Source organism: Tasmannia lanceolata, unplaced genomic scaffold (genome assembly GCF_043159265.1).
Source record: "Tasmannia lanceolata isolate RefF3 unplaced genomic scaffold, GAP_Taslan_0.1 ptg000002l, whole genome shotgun sequence".
NCBI lineage: Eukaryota > Viridiplantae > Streptophyta > Magnoliopsida > Canellales > Winteraceae > Tasmannia > Tasmannia lanceolata.
In genome coordinates, this window is record NW_027518679.1 from 21448623 (window position 1) to 21461597 (window position 12975).

General features: G+C 43.2%; 1 protein-coding gene across 1 annotated transcript; it reads left to right on the forward strand.

Annotated features, from left to right (window-relative positions):
* The first annotated feature begins 8805 nt into the window (after positions 1–8805).
* LOC143889473 (uncharacterized) lies at positions 8806–11959 on the forward strand. The gene is made up of 4 exons (XM_077393695.1): positions 8806–9131; positions 9486–9756; positions 10465–10728; positions 11612–11959. The coding sequence occupies exons 1-4, from the start codon at positions 8806–8808 to the stop codon at positions 11957–11959; spliced, it is 1209 nt and encodes a 402-aa protein (XP_077249810.1).
* The last annotated feature ends 1016 nt before the right edge of the window (positions 11960–12975 follow it).

Below are 12975 nucleotides of genomic sequence, written 5' to 3' on the forward strand. Positions count from 1 at the left end.
GGGTAAACAGAAGTAACGAACAGAATCCTACTTCAGGGAATTAAAAAGAGGCTGGAAGAGAAGGCTGGCCGATGGGCAGATGAACTTTATCATGTCTTGTGGGCGTATCGTACCACCCCGCGCACATCAACGGGGGAGTCACCATTCAACTTGTCCTTTGGGACGGAGGTCGTAATACTCGTCGATGTGGGCGCCCCGTCTCCTAGAGTCACCAACTTCAATGAGCAACTCAATGGAGATGGGTCCGTGCAAATCTCGACTTACTGGAAGAAGCCCGAGAAGAGTCCTGAATCAGGGTCGCCGCCTACAAGCAGAAAGTGTCTAACTATCATGATTTGAAGATACGCCCCAGAGAATTCCGAGCAGGGGATCTAGTCCTAAGGAAAGCTGCTATCTCCCAACTGAAGAAGGTCGGAAAACTCTCCCCGACCTGGGAAGGGCTGTACCGAGTGAAAGAGGTTATTCGCCCGGGGAGTTATAAGCTGGAGACGCTGGAGGAGCACCTATTACCCCATGCCTGGAACTCAAAGAACCTCCGAAAATACTATCAGAAGTAGACCACCCGGCGTGAAAGCGACTTTGTAAATATATGTTGAATGTGAATGATAGAAACTCTTTTGCAGATCTCCTTGCACTACTTGGAAACCCAGTTCACTAAAACTAGGATACTCGCTACTCGGATCGCCACGGCTCGTCTCCGCAAAGACCGGGAGCTCACTCCTGGTCAGGAACAAGTCCGGACAGCAAAAACCGAAGCCACTTGGAAACCCAGTTCACTAAAACTAGGGTACTCGCTACTCGGTTCGCCACGGCTCGTCTCCGTAAAGACCGGGAGCTCACTCTTGGTCAGGAACAAGTCCGGACAGCAAAAACCGAAGCCACTTGGAAACCTAGCTCACTAAAACTAGGGTACTCACTGCTCGGTTCGTCATGGCTCGTCTCCGTAAAGACCGGGAGCGCACTCCTGGTCAGGAACAAGTCCGGACAGCAAAAATCGAAGCCACTTGGAAACACAGTTCACTAAAACTAGGGTACTCGTTGCTCGGTTCACCACGGCTCGTCTCCGCAAAGACCGGGAGCTCACTCCTGGTCAGGAACAAGTCCGGACAGCAAAAACCGAAGCCACTTGGAAACCCAGTTCACTAAAACTAGGGTACTCGCTGCTCGGTTCGCCACGGCTCGTCTCCGCAAAGATCGGGAGCGCACTCCTGGTCAGGAACAAGTCCAGACAGCAAAAAGCGAAGCCACTTGAAACCCAGTTCACTAAAACTGGGGTACTCGCTGCTCGGTTCGCCACGGCTCGTCTCCGTAAAGACCGGGAGCGTACTCCTGGTCAAGAACAAGTCCGGACAGCAAAAACCGAAGCCACTTGGAAACCCAGTTCACTAAAACTAGGGTACTCGCTGCTCGGTACGCCACGGCTCATCTCCGTAAAGACCAGGAGCGCACTCGTGGTCAGGAACAAGTCAGGACAGCAAAAATCGAAGCCACTTGGAAACCCAGTTCACTAAAACTAGGGTACTCGCTGCTCGGTTCACCACGGCTCGTCTCCGCAAAGACCGGGAGCGCACTCCTGGTCAGGAACAAGTCCGGACAGCAAAAACCGAAGCCACTTGGAAACCCAGTTCACTAAAACTAGGGTACTCACTGCTTGGTTCGCCCCGGCCCGTCTCCGTAAAGACCGGGAGCGCACTCCTGGTCAGGAACGGGCCCGGAGAGAAAAACCAAACCGTCTTGGAAACCCAGTTCACTAAAACTTGGGCACTCGTTGGTTAGTTCACCTCAAACGTCTGCCCGGAGCATTCTTGACCCACAGTGTTAGAGTCAAACAGTATTTGCCAGAGGCAAACAAGTGGAGCAAACAAGTGGAGAATGGACAATAAATAGCAAGAAGTAATTTCCATTCATGAAGTAGGGCCTCGGAGGGCCATTACAAAAAATGAGGCCTCAAAAGGCTATTACAAAAGTGGGGTCTCCAAGGACCATTACAAAAAAAAGAAAAGGGAAAGGAGCTCAAGACACCCCATGGATACCACCCCGTGATGGATGTGCCTCCGGTACCTCTGCGGCAGCGACAGTGCTCTGCTCGTCGTCGTCAGGCGCCAATGGATCAGAGAGAACTAGGCCCATCAAGGTCACAGGCGGGTTGGATTCCTTGACCTGATCAAGGCAATCAAAGAATCCCACCTTGTAGGATTCGCTGGACAAACTAATGAGTTCGTCCTCTTTCTTCTATACGGCCTCCTCGACGGCCGCTATCTGTCTCTCCCAGGCTCTTTCCCTCTGTGCGTTGAGGGCCTCGGCGGCCTTCTGCTTCTGGGCAGCCAACTTATCTTTGAGCCGCTGATTCTCCGCGTCCCTCTCTCCGATGGACCTTTGGAGCTCCTCTGCTTCCTTCATCAGCTGGCCGCTCTCCTCCTCGGACTTAGTTATTGCCTCGGAGAACTTCTTGCTCTTCTCCCAAAAATCGTTGTAGTATAATTCGATCTGCAGGCAAGCAAGTGTTAAAAAAGAAGAAGAAGAAAAGAGGCAAAACAAACAAAAACAAGCACACACGGGCCATCTTACCTGGTAAAGTGAAGAGAATATGGCCTCGTCGGCCGCTGCTGGAGGTTCGTTTAGAACCTGGAGCTTGTCCTTGTTGAGGAGACCCTTGGTGACGATCTCCACAGCTACCAGGCTCTCACCAAGGCCGGAGTCGCTTTTTTGAACGGCCCAATTGGGTCGAAAAACATTATCTCCAGACCTCGCCGGGGGAGGACGGGCTCCAGTGGGTGTTCCACCCGACTTTGAAGACCCTGCTCCTCGGTCGTAGGCGCCAACCAGCTTCACTGTAGTCTTGCCTTTGGGGGGGGGCATGTCCCGGGTCGGAGCAGGACTCGAAATCTCGGCGGCTTTCCTTTTCTACCCCTGCTGGGCCCTTCCAAATGCTCCTTGCCGCACTCTCCCAATCTTTGACTGTTTCTGCATCTCTAAAAGTCAACATGAACGAACAAAACCGGTCAGGAGCGAAAAGGAGGAAAAAGAGTTTAAAGCAAGACTAGCCACATACGTGCCGGGGTCGCAGTACTAAGGCCAAGCCCGACGAGAACCTCTTCCACAGAGAATTCCGCACAATGAATGAGGCCCTCACGGTGCAGCTCCTCACGGACTAGGGCGAACGTTCTCATATCCTCGCCCTCAAGGAGCGGCTTGCGGCTCATCGCAACTGTATCTGGGATGTCCCATTTTAGAGGAACCGGCCAGGGCTCGGTGGACTCCCTGTCCTCGACGTAGAAGAACCTGTTCTTCCATAAGTGTATAGAAGAGGGAATGCCAGTGATCATTTTCACCTCCGGGCGCTGGCTAATGTAAATCCAACCCCCGTCCTTATGCCTCTTCAAGTGCGCACACGCGCGGAACAACGGCACATACAAACTTCTTTGAAGCCGGCCCTGGACGAGGTATATGAACCCGGTCAGCGTCCTCCACGAGTTTGGCGCAACCTGAGCCGGGCCAGCCCGTAATATTGGAGGACCGAGGTGAAGAATGGGTGCAGAGGGAACTTGAGCCCGACCCTTAACGACTCGTCGTATATACAGACGTCGGAGCTTTCGTTGCAAGCCCTATCTCCCTCTATCGCGGCCCTCAGCCCGAACCTTAGGGGAATAATGTACCTATCCCTAATGTCTCCCAGCCTGGACTCGTCAAGGATGTTCTCCTCGTAACGAGCCTGGATGTTGTACTGGGGATTGGCGTCCATCCGGGCCCTAGCTACGACCTCAACGGCCTGGCCCGGGAGGAATGTTGTGGACGCCTCGGCGGCGTCACTACCAACACTTGCCTCTGCTCGGAGATAACTATCCGTTGGGGGCGGAGTGGTGTTCAGATCCAAAATCACCTCGTCCTCACTATCTACGACTTCTACACTAACATCGGGACATGCGATATTTGGCCCGGGAGTCCTGGTCTGATTATTTTGGGTCCTCCCCGATGAACTAGACCCAGAGCTACTGGAAGAGGACTTCCCTGAATCGGACTCCGAACCGGACTCAGAGCTAGAGTTACTACAGGACATGAACGCAGGAAAAGAAATGAATAAAAGACGAGTTCAAGAAGATTACCGGTTCGAACAGAAAGCTCTCAATCCGCATACGGTCATAACCACGAGCCAAACAGGCGGAGCAAAAAAACAGAAAAGAGAAGGGCGAAAGTAAAAAGTGAGAAATGAAGGGTGAAAACCTCCTTTTATAAGCCTTGGCTAAGGCGGTTCGCATTTAATGAATGGCACGAACTTCGAGGGCCCTTGTATGGTGCCACGTGTCTTTCATTAATGACAGACACACACTTCGAGGCAAGGGCGTAAGCAAATACGCGCGTATCTCTAAGGGGCTGAGGGACATCCGTAAGGTGCTCGTGTACAGGATAACTTTTAAAGCGATTGTGTCCGTCAAGAAAATCAGTCCGGCCCAAGCCGGACACTAAACGATAAAAATCTGCCCGGCCCAAGCCAGACATAATATTGCGCATTCGCTAAACGACAAAAATCTGCCCGGCCCAAGCCGGACAGAATATGGCGCATTCGCTAAACGACAAAAATCTGTCCAGCCCAAGCCGGACAAAATATGGCGCATCCACTAAACGACAAAAATCTGCCCAGCCCAAGCCGGACAGAATATTGCGCATTCGTTAAACGACAAATATCTGTCCGGCCCAAGCCGGACAGAATATGGCGCATCCACTACGCGACAAAAATCTGTCCGGCCAGACGACTTTGCAGAACAGGATTTCCGGACTGATTCCCAGGCCGGACAGACGAAATTTCAGACTGATTTCCTGGCCGGACAGACAAAGTTTCCGGACTGATTTCCTGCCCGGACAGACATAATTTTCGGACTGATTTCCTGGCCGGACAGACAAAGTTTCCGAACTGATTTCCTAGCCGGACAGACAGAAATTCCGGACTGATTTCCTAGCCGGACAGACAAAGTTTTCGGACTGATTTCCTGGCCGACAGACAGAATTTCCGGACTGATTCCCAGGCCGGACAGACAGAATTTCCGGACTGATTCCGCGGGCAGGATAAACGTCTTCGCCGAACAGACTCCCCCCGTTCAGGAATGTAACTCACCACACTTCCCCAAATCACTACAATGACTTGGAGAACTGGGGGGGCAACTGATGGGGTATAAAAAACAGCAGCCAACTAGCTGTCGACACGTTGCCCCAAGATGGCCCACCACAAATCCAGCGTCAGCCCAGGGGTATTCTGGCAATTACCTCAGAGTAGGTAAACTTAAACCTATAACAGGTCGACACCTGTCCTGGTGTAGGTAATCCAACCATCCCAGGCTTCCCTCTATAAAAGGCCTTTCAGGGCTCAGACCGAGAATAATAACTTCTCAACCTACCACTCTTAAAAATTCGCTCTGCACTCCTGCTCATACTGACTTGAGTGTCGAAGGGCCTGTCCGGAGTAACGACTCCGGGTTGGTCTTCTGACCTCGTCTGCTCTTGTGCAGGACTCAGCTCCTTCACTTCGGTTCCGCAGGACTCAGTCCCTTCACTTCGGCTACTCGGGTCCTCCAGCTCAGCTCTGACGTCACTGCCGTATCTGTTACCGATTTTTGGCCTAACATCCCATATTTATAATTTTCTAGAGTTTTGTTTTATCAACTCAATATAATTCCTACAAAAACTCAATTTGGTTTTATCACTTTTGCAACCTTGTTTCAAAAATTGTCTAGATACAATGAACCAAAGGAAGAGATTGAGTTGGAAGAATTTTGTCCTATTTAATCTCTTCTCTGTTTTTATCAATTTAGTTTAAATCAAAATCAAATTCCTATTTAACCTCTCTTTCTCTTTATCAACTCAACTTTCCTTGATTTTCTCACACTAGTTTTATTTAATTTAAATTCCAAAAAATGAATCTGAGCTCACAAATTGGGAGGGAGTGGTTGGTTTTGCAATACCACATTCTCCTCTAAAAATTCTCTAATTCACAATTTTTCTAAATTCAATTTCATATTTTGTAATTTAAATAGAATCCTTTTTATTTATTGCATCAAATAAATACCTCTCATCTAATGGAATAAAAGCTCAAGTTATATATTTTGAATTCCCTTAATACCTTAATTTGATATTCCATATGTATATACAAGAAGAACTATGCATATCCTTTCCCTTGTGTCCAATACAATGAATCTGATATGTCCGTGCAATCTAATAAACGTGGGACCCTAATCCTACAAGGACCTAAACGGGCCATACGAGTAGTGAGTGGGATTGTCGCAGGGATCCGATGGTCATTCCTACAGAACCTAAAGATGGGCCCCTGTGCGATCTCACTCTGTAGTCAAACTACGATCGCATTGGATCAATGGCCTCCATCGAGACATAACCCTAAAGATGACCATCAGATCATCAATACCCTTAACCATATCTAGTGTTCAAGGCCCTCATTTGATCTACATCATCTACTAAGTTTGGTCATACGGGGGTGAATGGGTGGGGGTAGACACCTACTACGCCCCGGGCCACTCATGGTATACCTTCCAGTGAAGCAGTTTGGGCCCGCAAATGCATTAGCAAAACCATTTCAAAATCATGCAAGTGTTTTTAGAAAGTGATTTGATAAACCATTTATCGAATTTGCCTAGCTAGTCTGTTTTATAGGCCGACTGCTCTGACCAAAACTGTAGATGATATCCTCTATAATTTAGGGGTGGAGAATTACATTTCATGTATCCCTGTTGGCCTCGTGGGGTTTGTCCTAAGATCCAATATCACCCAAATGTGATCCCGAATGAGAACCACTATAAGATGGGCCAAAATCCTAAAACGGGCCCACAGACCAATATGACCCCTATGGTCAAAGGACATGTAAAGGATCCTGTCTGGGTAGAATAGCCTCAGTAACTCCTGTCCATAGGCTATTCTAATATGGTCTTATTCAGTGTGTGATCCAATCATCGCACCCACTCTTCTTGCTTAGGGTCCACTACCCCGATGACTGAGATAAGCCATCCCACGACACATGCATGGAGGCAAGACTGGTGTTGGTTCTGTATAGGAAGAGATGTCCAATCTTGACCCTAACTAGGAACATTTAAGGTGTGCAAAGAACCAAAATACCATATCTCCATGCTCCCTAAGATCTGTGAATCCCTGAGCATGGTATTCCAACTTTGCTGCCTAAGGATGAATATGTGTCAGGAAATAAGCACATCACATACACTCCAATAAAAAATTGTAAGCCAAAAGGCTATCGATCACCAATATTTTGATTGTAATCAAACCCATATTGATTGAGTATGTCAAAGTTGCTTGCGTATGACATGAACAAGTTGATACACTGAAGGCAAGCAAGACATCATGGACATTACAATCGACCTATGGAATAGGCACACGTCTTGAAGGTCGAATAAAGCCAAGAAGAGGAAGATTGAAGACTATAGAAGCCCATCAGAGAAGGTACCACTCATGAAGCTTAGAATGTACATTCTCTCTTGGTTGATTGAGTATTTGGCACTTAGGGAGTTTTAAAATGGACTTAGAAGTTTCTAGGAATCACATTCCTCTAATAGACCCAAGTCCGTAATGAATTTCCTCTAAGAAATGCATACTTAAGTATACATACTTAAGTATACAGAGTTATTACGGATGTCCGGGATTTTGGCGGACACCCGTTTGCACCTCAGGAAAATTAACCGAGGAAATTACGGTCGTCCGGGAAGTTGGCGAACGTCTGTCTGAACTTTTGGATTTCAAGTAAAACAACCGAGAAGAATGCGGTCGTTCGGAATTATGGCGGATGTCCGTCTGAACATGAGGTTTTTAACCGAGATAATCGCGGTCGTCCAGGATATGGCGGATATCCGTTGACAAACTTTGGCGCGTGTCTGGAATTTAAAATGCTTACTATTGGCGGATGTCAGGCACTTCGTCCGCGATGCGTTTGAATGCAAAAAATTAGGGTTTTGTGTTTCTTTGTATAAAAATCACCTTTTTGGAAGCCCTAAAACTCAAGCTCTTGCATTCTTGAACGTCTCTTGCATTCTAAAACCCTAGCTACCTTGTTGCAAATTTCCAATTCTCACCAACCTTATCCTTCCATTGAATGTGAGATTTACCTTCATTTAAGTCTCTCTGGTGCCATTACATTTAATCTTCCAAGAGAGAATCTTTAGGGTTTACATTTTGGGTGAAGCAAGAGTGATTATTGAGCATTACATTTGTACTTGCATATTGAAGAGGCTTGAGAGCATTTACTTTCTTTCTACCATTGTAAAAGAAGGGTTGCTACACTTGTTGAGTTTAAAGACTCGGTGAGTTTAAAGACTCGATACTTGTAAGGAGCCTCGAAGCCGGGCGTTGTGTGGTCTTCGGATAGTGGATACCCTTGAGTGCGACCTCAAGAAGAGTGAAGTAGGTCTTTTGAGTAGACCGAACCACTATAAATCTCGGTGTTCTTGTGGTGTGCTTTCTACTCATTCACTCACTATCTCTTGGCAACTCTATTGGTAATATCTCAACCTTCTTACTTTGCAAAGACTTATTAGATAGTTTTAAATCATCTAGAAAAGTTATTTAAAAAAAAGGGTTTCAAAATAACTAAGTTTTTATAAACCAAATTCATCCCCTCTTAGGTTGCTTAGTCTATTTTCACTTGGTATCAGAGCTTGGACTCTTAACAGATTTTGATTTCTTAAAATCTTGCAAGAGCAAAAGATCATGGCAACCCCTCAAGGAAATGTCGAAGGACAATTCGTTTCTAGACAACATTTTTTTAATGGTACAAACTATGATTATTGAAAAACTAGAATGACATTCTTTCTTCAATCACATGACTATGAGATGTGGGAACTAATTGAAGATGGATATATTCATCCTACAACTGATAGAAGTGAGTGGTCAGCCGTTCAAAAGAAGAGAGCCGCGTTAAATGCCAAAGGAGTAAACACAATCTTTTGTGCATTATCTCCCGAGGAATTTAATCGAGTCTTCAATTGCAAGACGGCCAAAGAAATTTGGACCACTCTCGAAATTACTCACGAGGAAACCACTAAAGTTAAAAAGACAAAGATCAATCTTCTAGTTAGTGATTTTGAAGCATTTAAAATAAAAAATGATGAATCTATTTCTGAAACGTATACTTGCTTCACTAACATTGTTAATTAGTTGGAAGGATTAGGTAAAGTCTATACATATGAAGAGATCGTGAATAAGTTACTTCGATCACTTCCTGCTTCCTAAGATCACTGCGATTGAAGAAGCAAAAATCTTGACACCATCCTTCTAGAAGAACTCGTTGGGTCTCTCATTGCTCATGAGATGAAGTTGAAAAAGAGAGCGGATCAACAAGGCCATAAGGATGACCCAAAGAAGAAGGGCGTCGCCTTCAAGGCCAATGCAGACAGTGAAAGCAAAAGCGAATGAGAGAAGTTTCAAAACCTAGGAGAAGGACTAGCTCTCCTCACAAAGATATTCTGCCACTTCTCCAGGAGAAAGAAAGGACTTTTCAAGAAAGATAAGCCATTATGGAGAGAAAGAGATGGAAAAGAAGATGATCCTCTAAGGTTCTACAAGTGCAAGAAAGTCGGTCACATCCGACCCAATTGCCCTTTAAACAAGCAAGAGGACAATTCAAGAAGAAAGAAGAAGGAGAAGAACAAAGGCTTCAGTGCGACTTGGGACGGACTAAGTTGCTCATCTGCAAGCGAGGAAGAAGATCAAAATGTGTGCTTCATGGAGCTTGAACCCCATGAGGAAGAGGTATATATCGAACCCCTTAATTCCGAGAATGAATCAAATGAAAATGAAAATAACATTGACAAACCCTATGCATATGATGAAGTGTTTGAGGCTTGTGAAAAGTTTCAAGAAGGCTTCCTTCTTGAAGTTTCAAAAACTGAGAATCTAAAGAGTTCACTCGAGAAAATTATAAAAGAATTTGGAATTTTAACAAGGGAATGAGATCTTCTCGCCTATGAAAATAACTCTTTGAATCAAAGGATTGACAATCTTGTTTTGAAAAACAAGGAATTGAAAGAAGAAAATGAAAAGATATATGAAGACATTGAACAACTCTATCTTGAAAATAAAGAATTGAAACATGATAACGATAAGCTTCATCTAAAGTTCTCTTGTGAAAAATCTAAGCTTGATAAAATTCTTGAGAAGAACCTTTCCAATGGAATGGACGATTTGGGATACCAATCATTCCAAAAGAAAGAATCTTACAAAAACAAGTTTGTCCAACCGTATAAACAAAGGATCAAGTCAAATATAAAATGTAACTCTTTTTTTCCTACGTGTCATTATTGTGAAAAAATTGGACACCATAACTCTGCTTGTAGAGTAAGAAAGCAAATAAATGTGAAGTATGTATGGGTAAAAAAAGATGAGTTGTATGATACTAATATTGAAGGACCCAAGAGAACTTGGGTACCTAAGTATAGAACATGAACTTTGTGATTGTAGATTTGTGTGAAAGGAAGTATCAACACCGACAAATGGTACTTGGATAGCGGGTGCTCGAGACACATGACCAGATACCCAATCAAGTTTTCGTCCATCACTATGGGAAATCAAGGTAAGGTCACCTTCGGCGACAACAAGAAAGGAAAGATCATCGGTGAAGTTACAATTACTTTTAAAGACATTACTATATCCAATGTTTTTCTTGTTGATGGCTTGGTTATGAATTTGCTTACCATTAGTCAACTTTGTGATGTTGGTAATGAGGTCAAATTTAAAAATAATAAATGCATTGTCAAAGGCACACACAGTAACACAGTTAGTTTCATTAGCACAAGAAACGATAATGTCTACACTCTTGCACTAGAAGAACTCACAACACAAAATGACAAATGTCTCTCTTCTATTGATAATAACTCATGGACTTGGCATAGAAGACTAGGTCATGCACATATGGAGTTATTGTCTAAAATTTACAATAAATAAATAATCAATGGTCTGCCTAAGCTCAAGTACACAAATGATCATGTTTGTAGAGTTTGTCAAAAAGGAAAATAAGCCAAAGACTCTTTTAAACCCAAAAGTGTTATGTCTACCACTAGACCTCTACAACTTCTTCACATGGATCTTTTTGGTCCTAAGAAAACTTGTAGCATTGGTGGGAAGAGATATGTGAATGTTGTTGTTGATGATTTCTCTAGATATACATGGGTTATGTTTTTTAGTAGTAAAAATGAAACTTTTCAAATGTTTTTCAAATTATGCAATAAGGTTCAAAATGAAAAAGAAACTTCCATAACATCTATAAGAAGTGATCACGGAACCGAATTTGAAAACATTGATTTTGATAACTATTGCTCTAAACATGGAATTGATCATAATTTCTCTACACCTATAACTCCTCAACAAAATGGTGTAGTGAAGAGGAAAAATAGAGTGCTTCAAGAGATGGCAATAACTATGTTAAATGATTATAGCACCCCTAGAAACTTTTTGGCCGAAGCCGTTAACACGACATACTATGTCATTAACAGAGCACTCATAAGACTAAAAACTCTTAAGACTCCATATGAGCTTTTGGAAAGGAAGAAAACCTAGCATAAGTCACTTCAAAGTCTTTGGTTTAAAATGCTATATTCTGAATATCAAGGACAATCTTCATAAATTCGACCTAAAGTCGGATGATGGGATTTTTCTTGGATATTCTAACCGAAGTAGAGCATATAGAGTTTACAACAAAAGAACTTTGATTGTTGAAAAAGCTTTTCATGTAAAATTTGATGAATCTCAAGACCCTAAATCAATGATTAATGATGATGAAGAAGAAGATCCTCCAAAATCTCTAGAGAACAATGAAAGTAAAGATATAACAAAGAAACTAGAGGAAGTTAATCTTGGAAATGAAGAATTAATTGAGGAAGAAGAAACCTTGTTTAACAAAGAAAAAAGAATTATGAAAAATCACCCTAATTCACAAATATTAGGTGATCCTTCTTAAGGAATCAAAACTAGAGCACAATATAGAACTATATGTGATGACTTTGCTTTTATATCACATATTGAACCTAAAAGCATCACTGAGGCCGAATAAGATGAATTTTGGATGATTGCTATGCAAGAGGAAGTCAACCAATTTGAAAGAAACAAGGTTTGGAAATTGGTTCCTAGGCCTAACAATCAATCTGTCATCAGCACTAGATGGGTGTATAGAAATAAACTTGATGAAACCTTTGCCCCGGTTGCTATACTCGAAGCTATAAGAATGCTCATTGCCTTTGCATGTCATAAATGATTTAAACATTATCAAATGGATGTTAAAAGTACAATTTTAAATGATTATATAATGGAAGAAGTGTATGTTGAACAACTCCCTGAATGTGAAAACTTCCTAATCATGTTTACAGATTGAATAAAGCATTATATGGTTTAAAGCAAGCTCCTAGAGCTTGGTATGAAAGATTGACATCCTTTTTGTTGAACAAAGGTTTTGAAACTGAAAAAGTCGATAAGACTCTTTTTATCAAAAGAAAAAATGATGATATGTTGATTGTACAAATTTATGTTGATGATACTATCTTTGGTGCAACAAATGAAAGCATGTGTGATGAGTTTTTCCAATACATGAAAAATGAATTTGAAATGAGCATGATGGGTGAGCTTAAATTCTTTCTTGGTCTTCAAATACATCAATTGAACAATGGTATTTTCATTAACCAAGAAAAATATACACATGAGCTGTTGAAAAGATTTAGCATGGATACATCTCCTGTGAAACCCACTCCCATGAGTACATCTACAAAACTATCTAAAGAAGGTAGTAGTGTAAAAGTTGACCAAAAGAAATTTAGAGGTATGATTGGTAGCCTCTCGTATTTGACTGCTAGTAGACCTGACATCATGTTTAGTGTTTGCTTGTGTGCACGATTTCAATCGGACCCAAGAGAGTCCCATTTGTTTACAGTCAAAAGAATTTTTAAATATTTTAGAGGAACTCCATCATTTGGTCTATGGTAT

Bases quoted from the DNA above. Each gene is read 5' to 3' on its own strand.
- LOC143889473 (XM_077393695.1), top strand. From the start codon at position 8,806: ATGACATTCTTTCTTCAATCACATGACTATGAGATGTGGGAACTAATT. The intron at 9,132-9,485 runs GTATACTTGCTT...CCACTTCTCCAG, and splicing joins GATGAATCTATTTCTGAAAC to GAGAAAGAAAGGACTTTTCA. The intron at 9,757-10,464 runs GTATATATCGAA...TTGTGATTGTAG, and splicing joins TTGAACCCCATGAGGAAGAG to ATTTGTGTGAAAGGAAGTAT.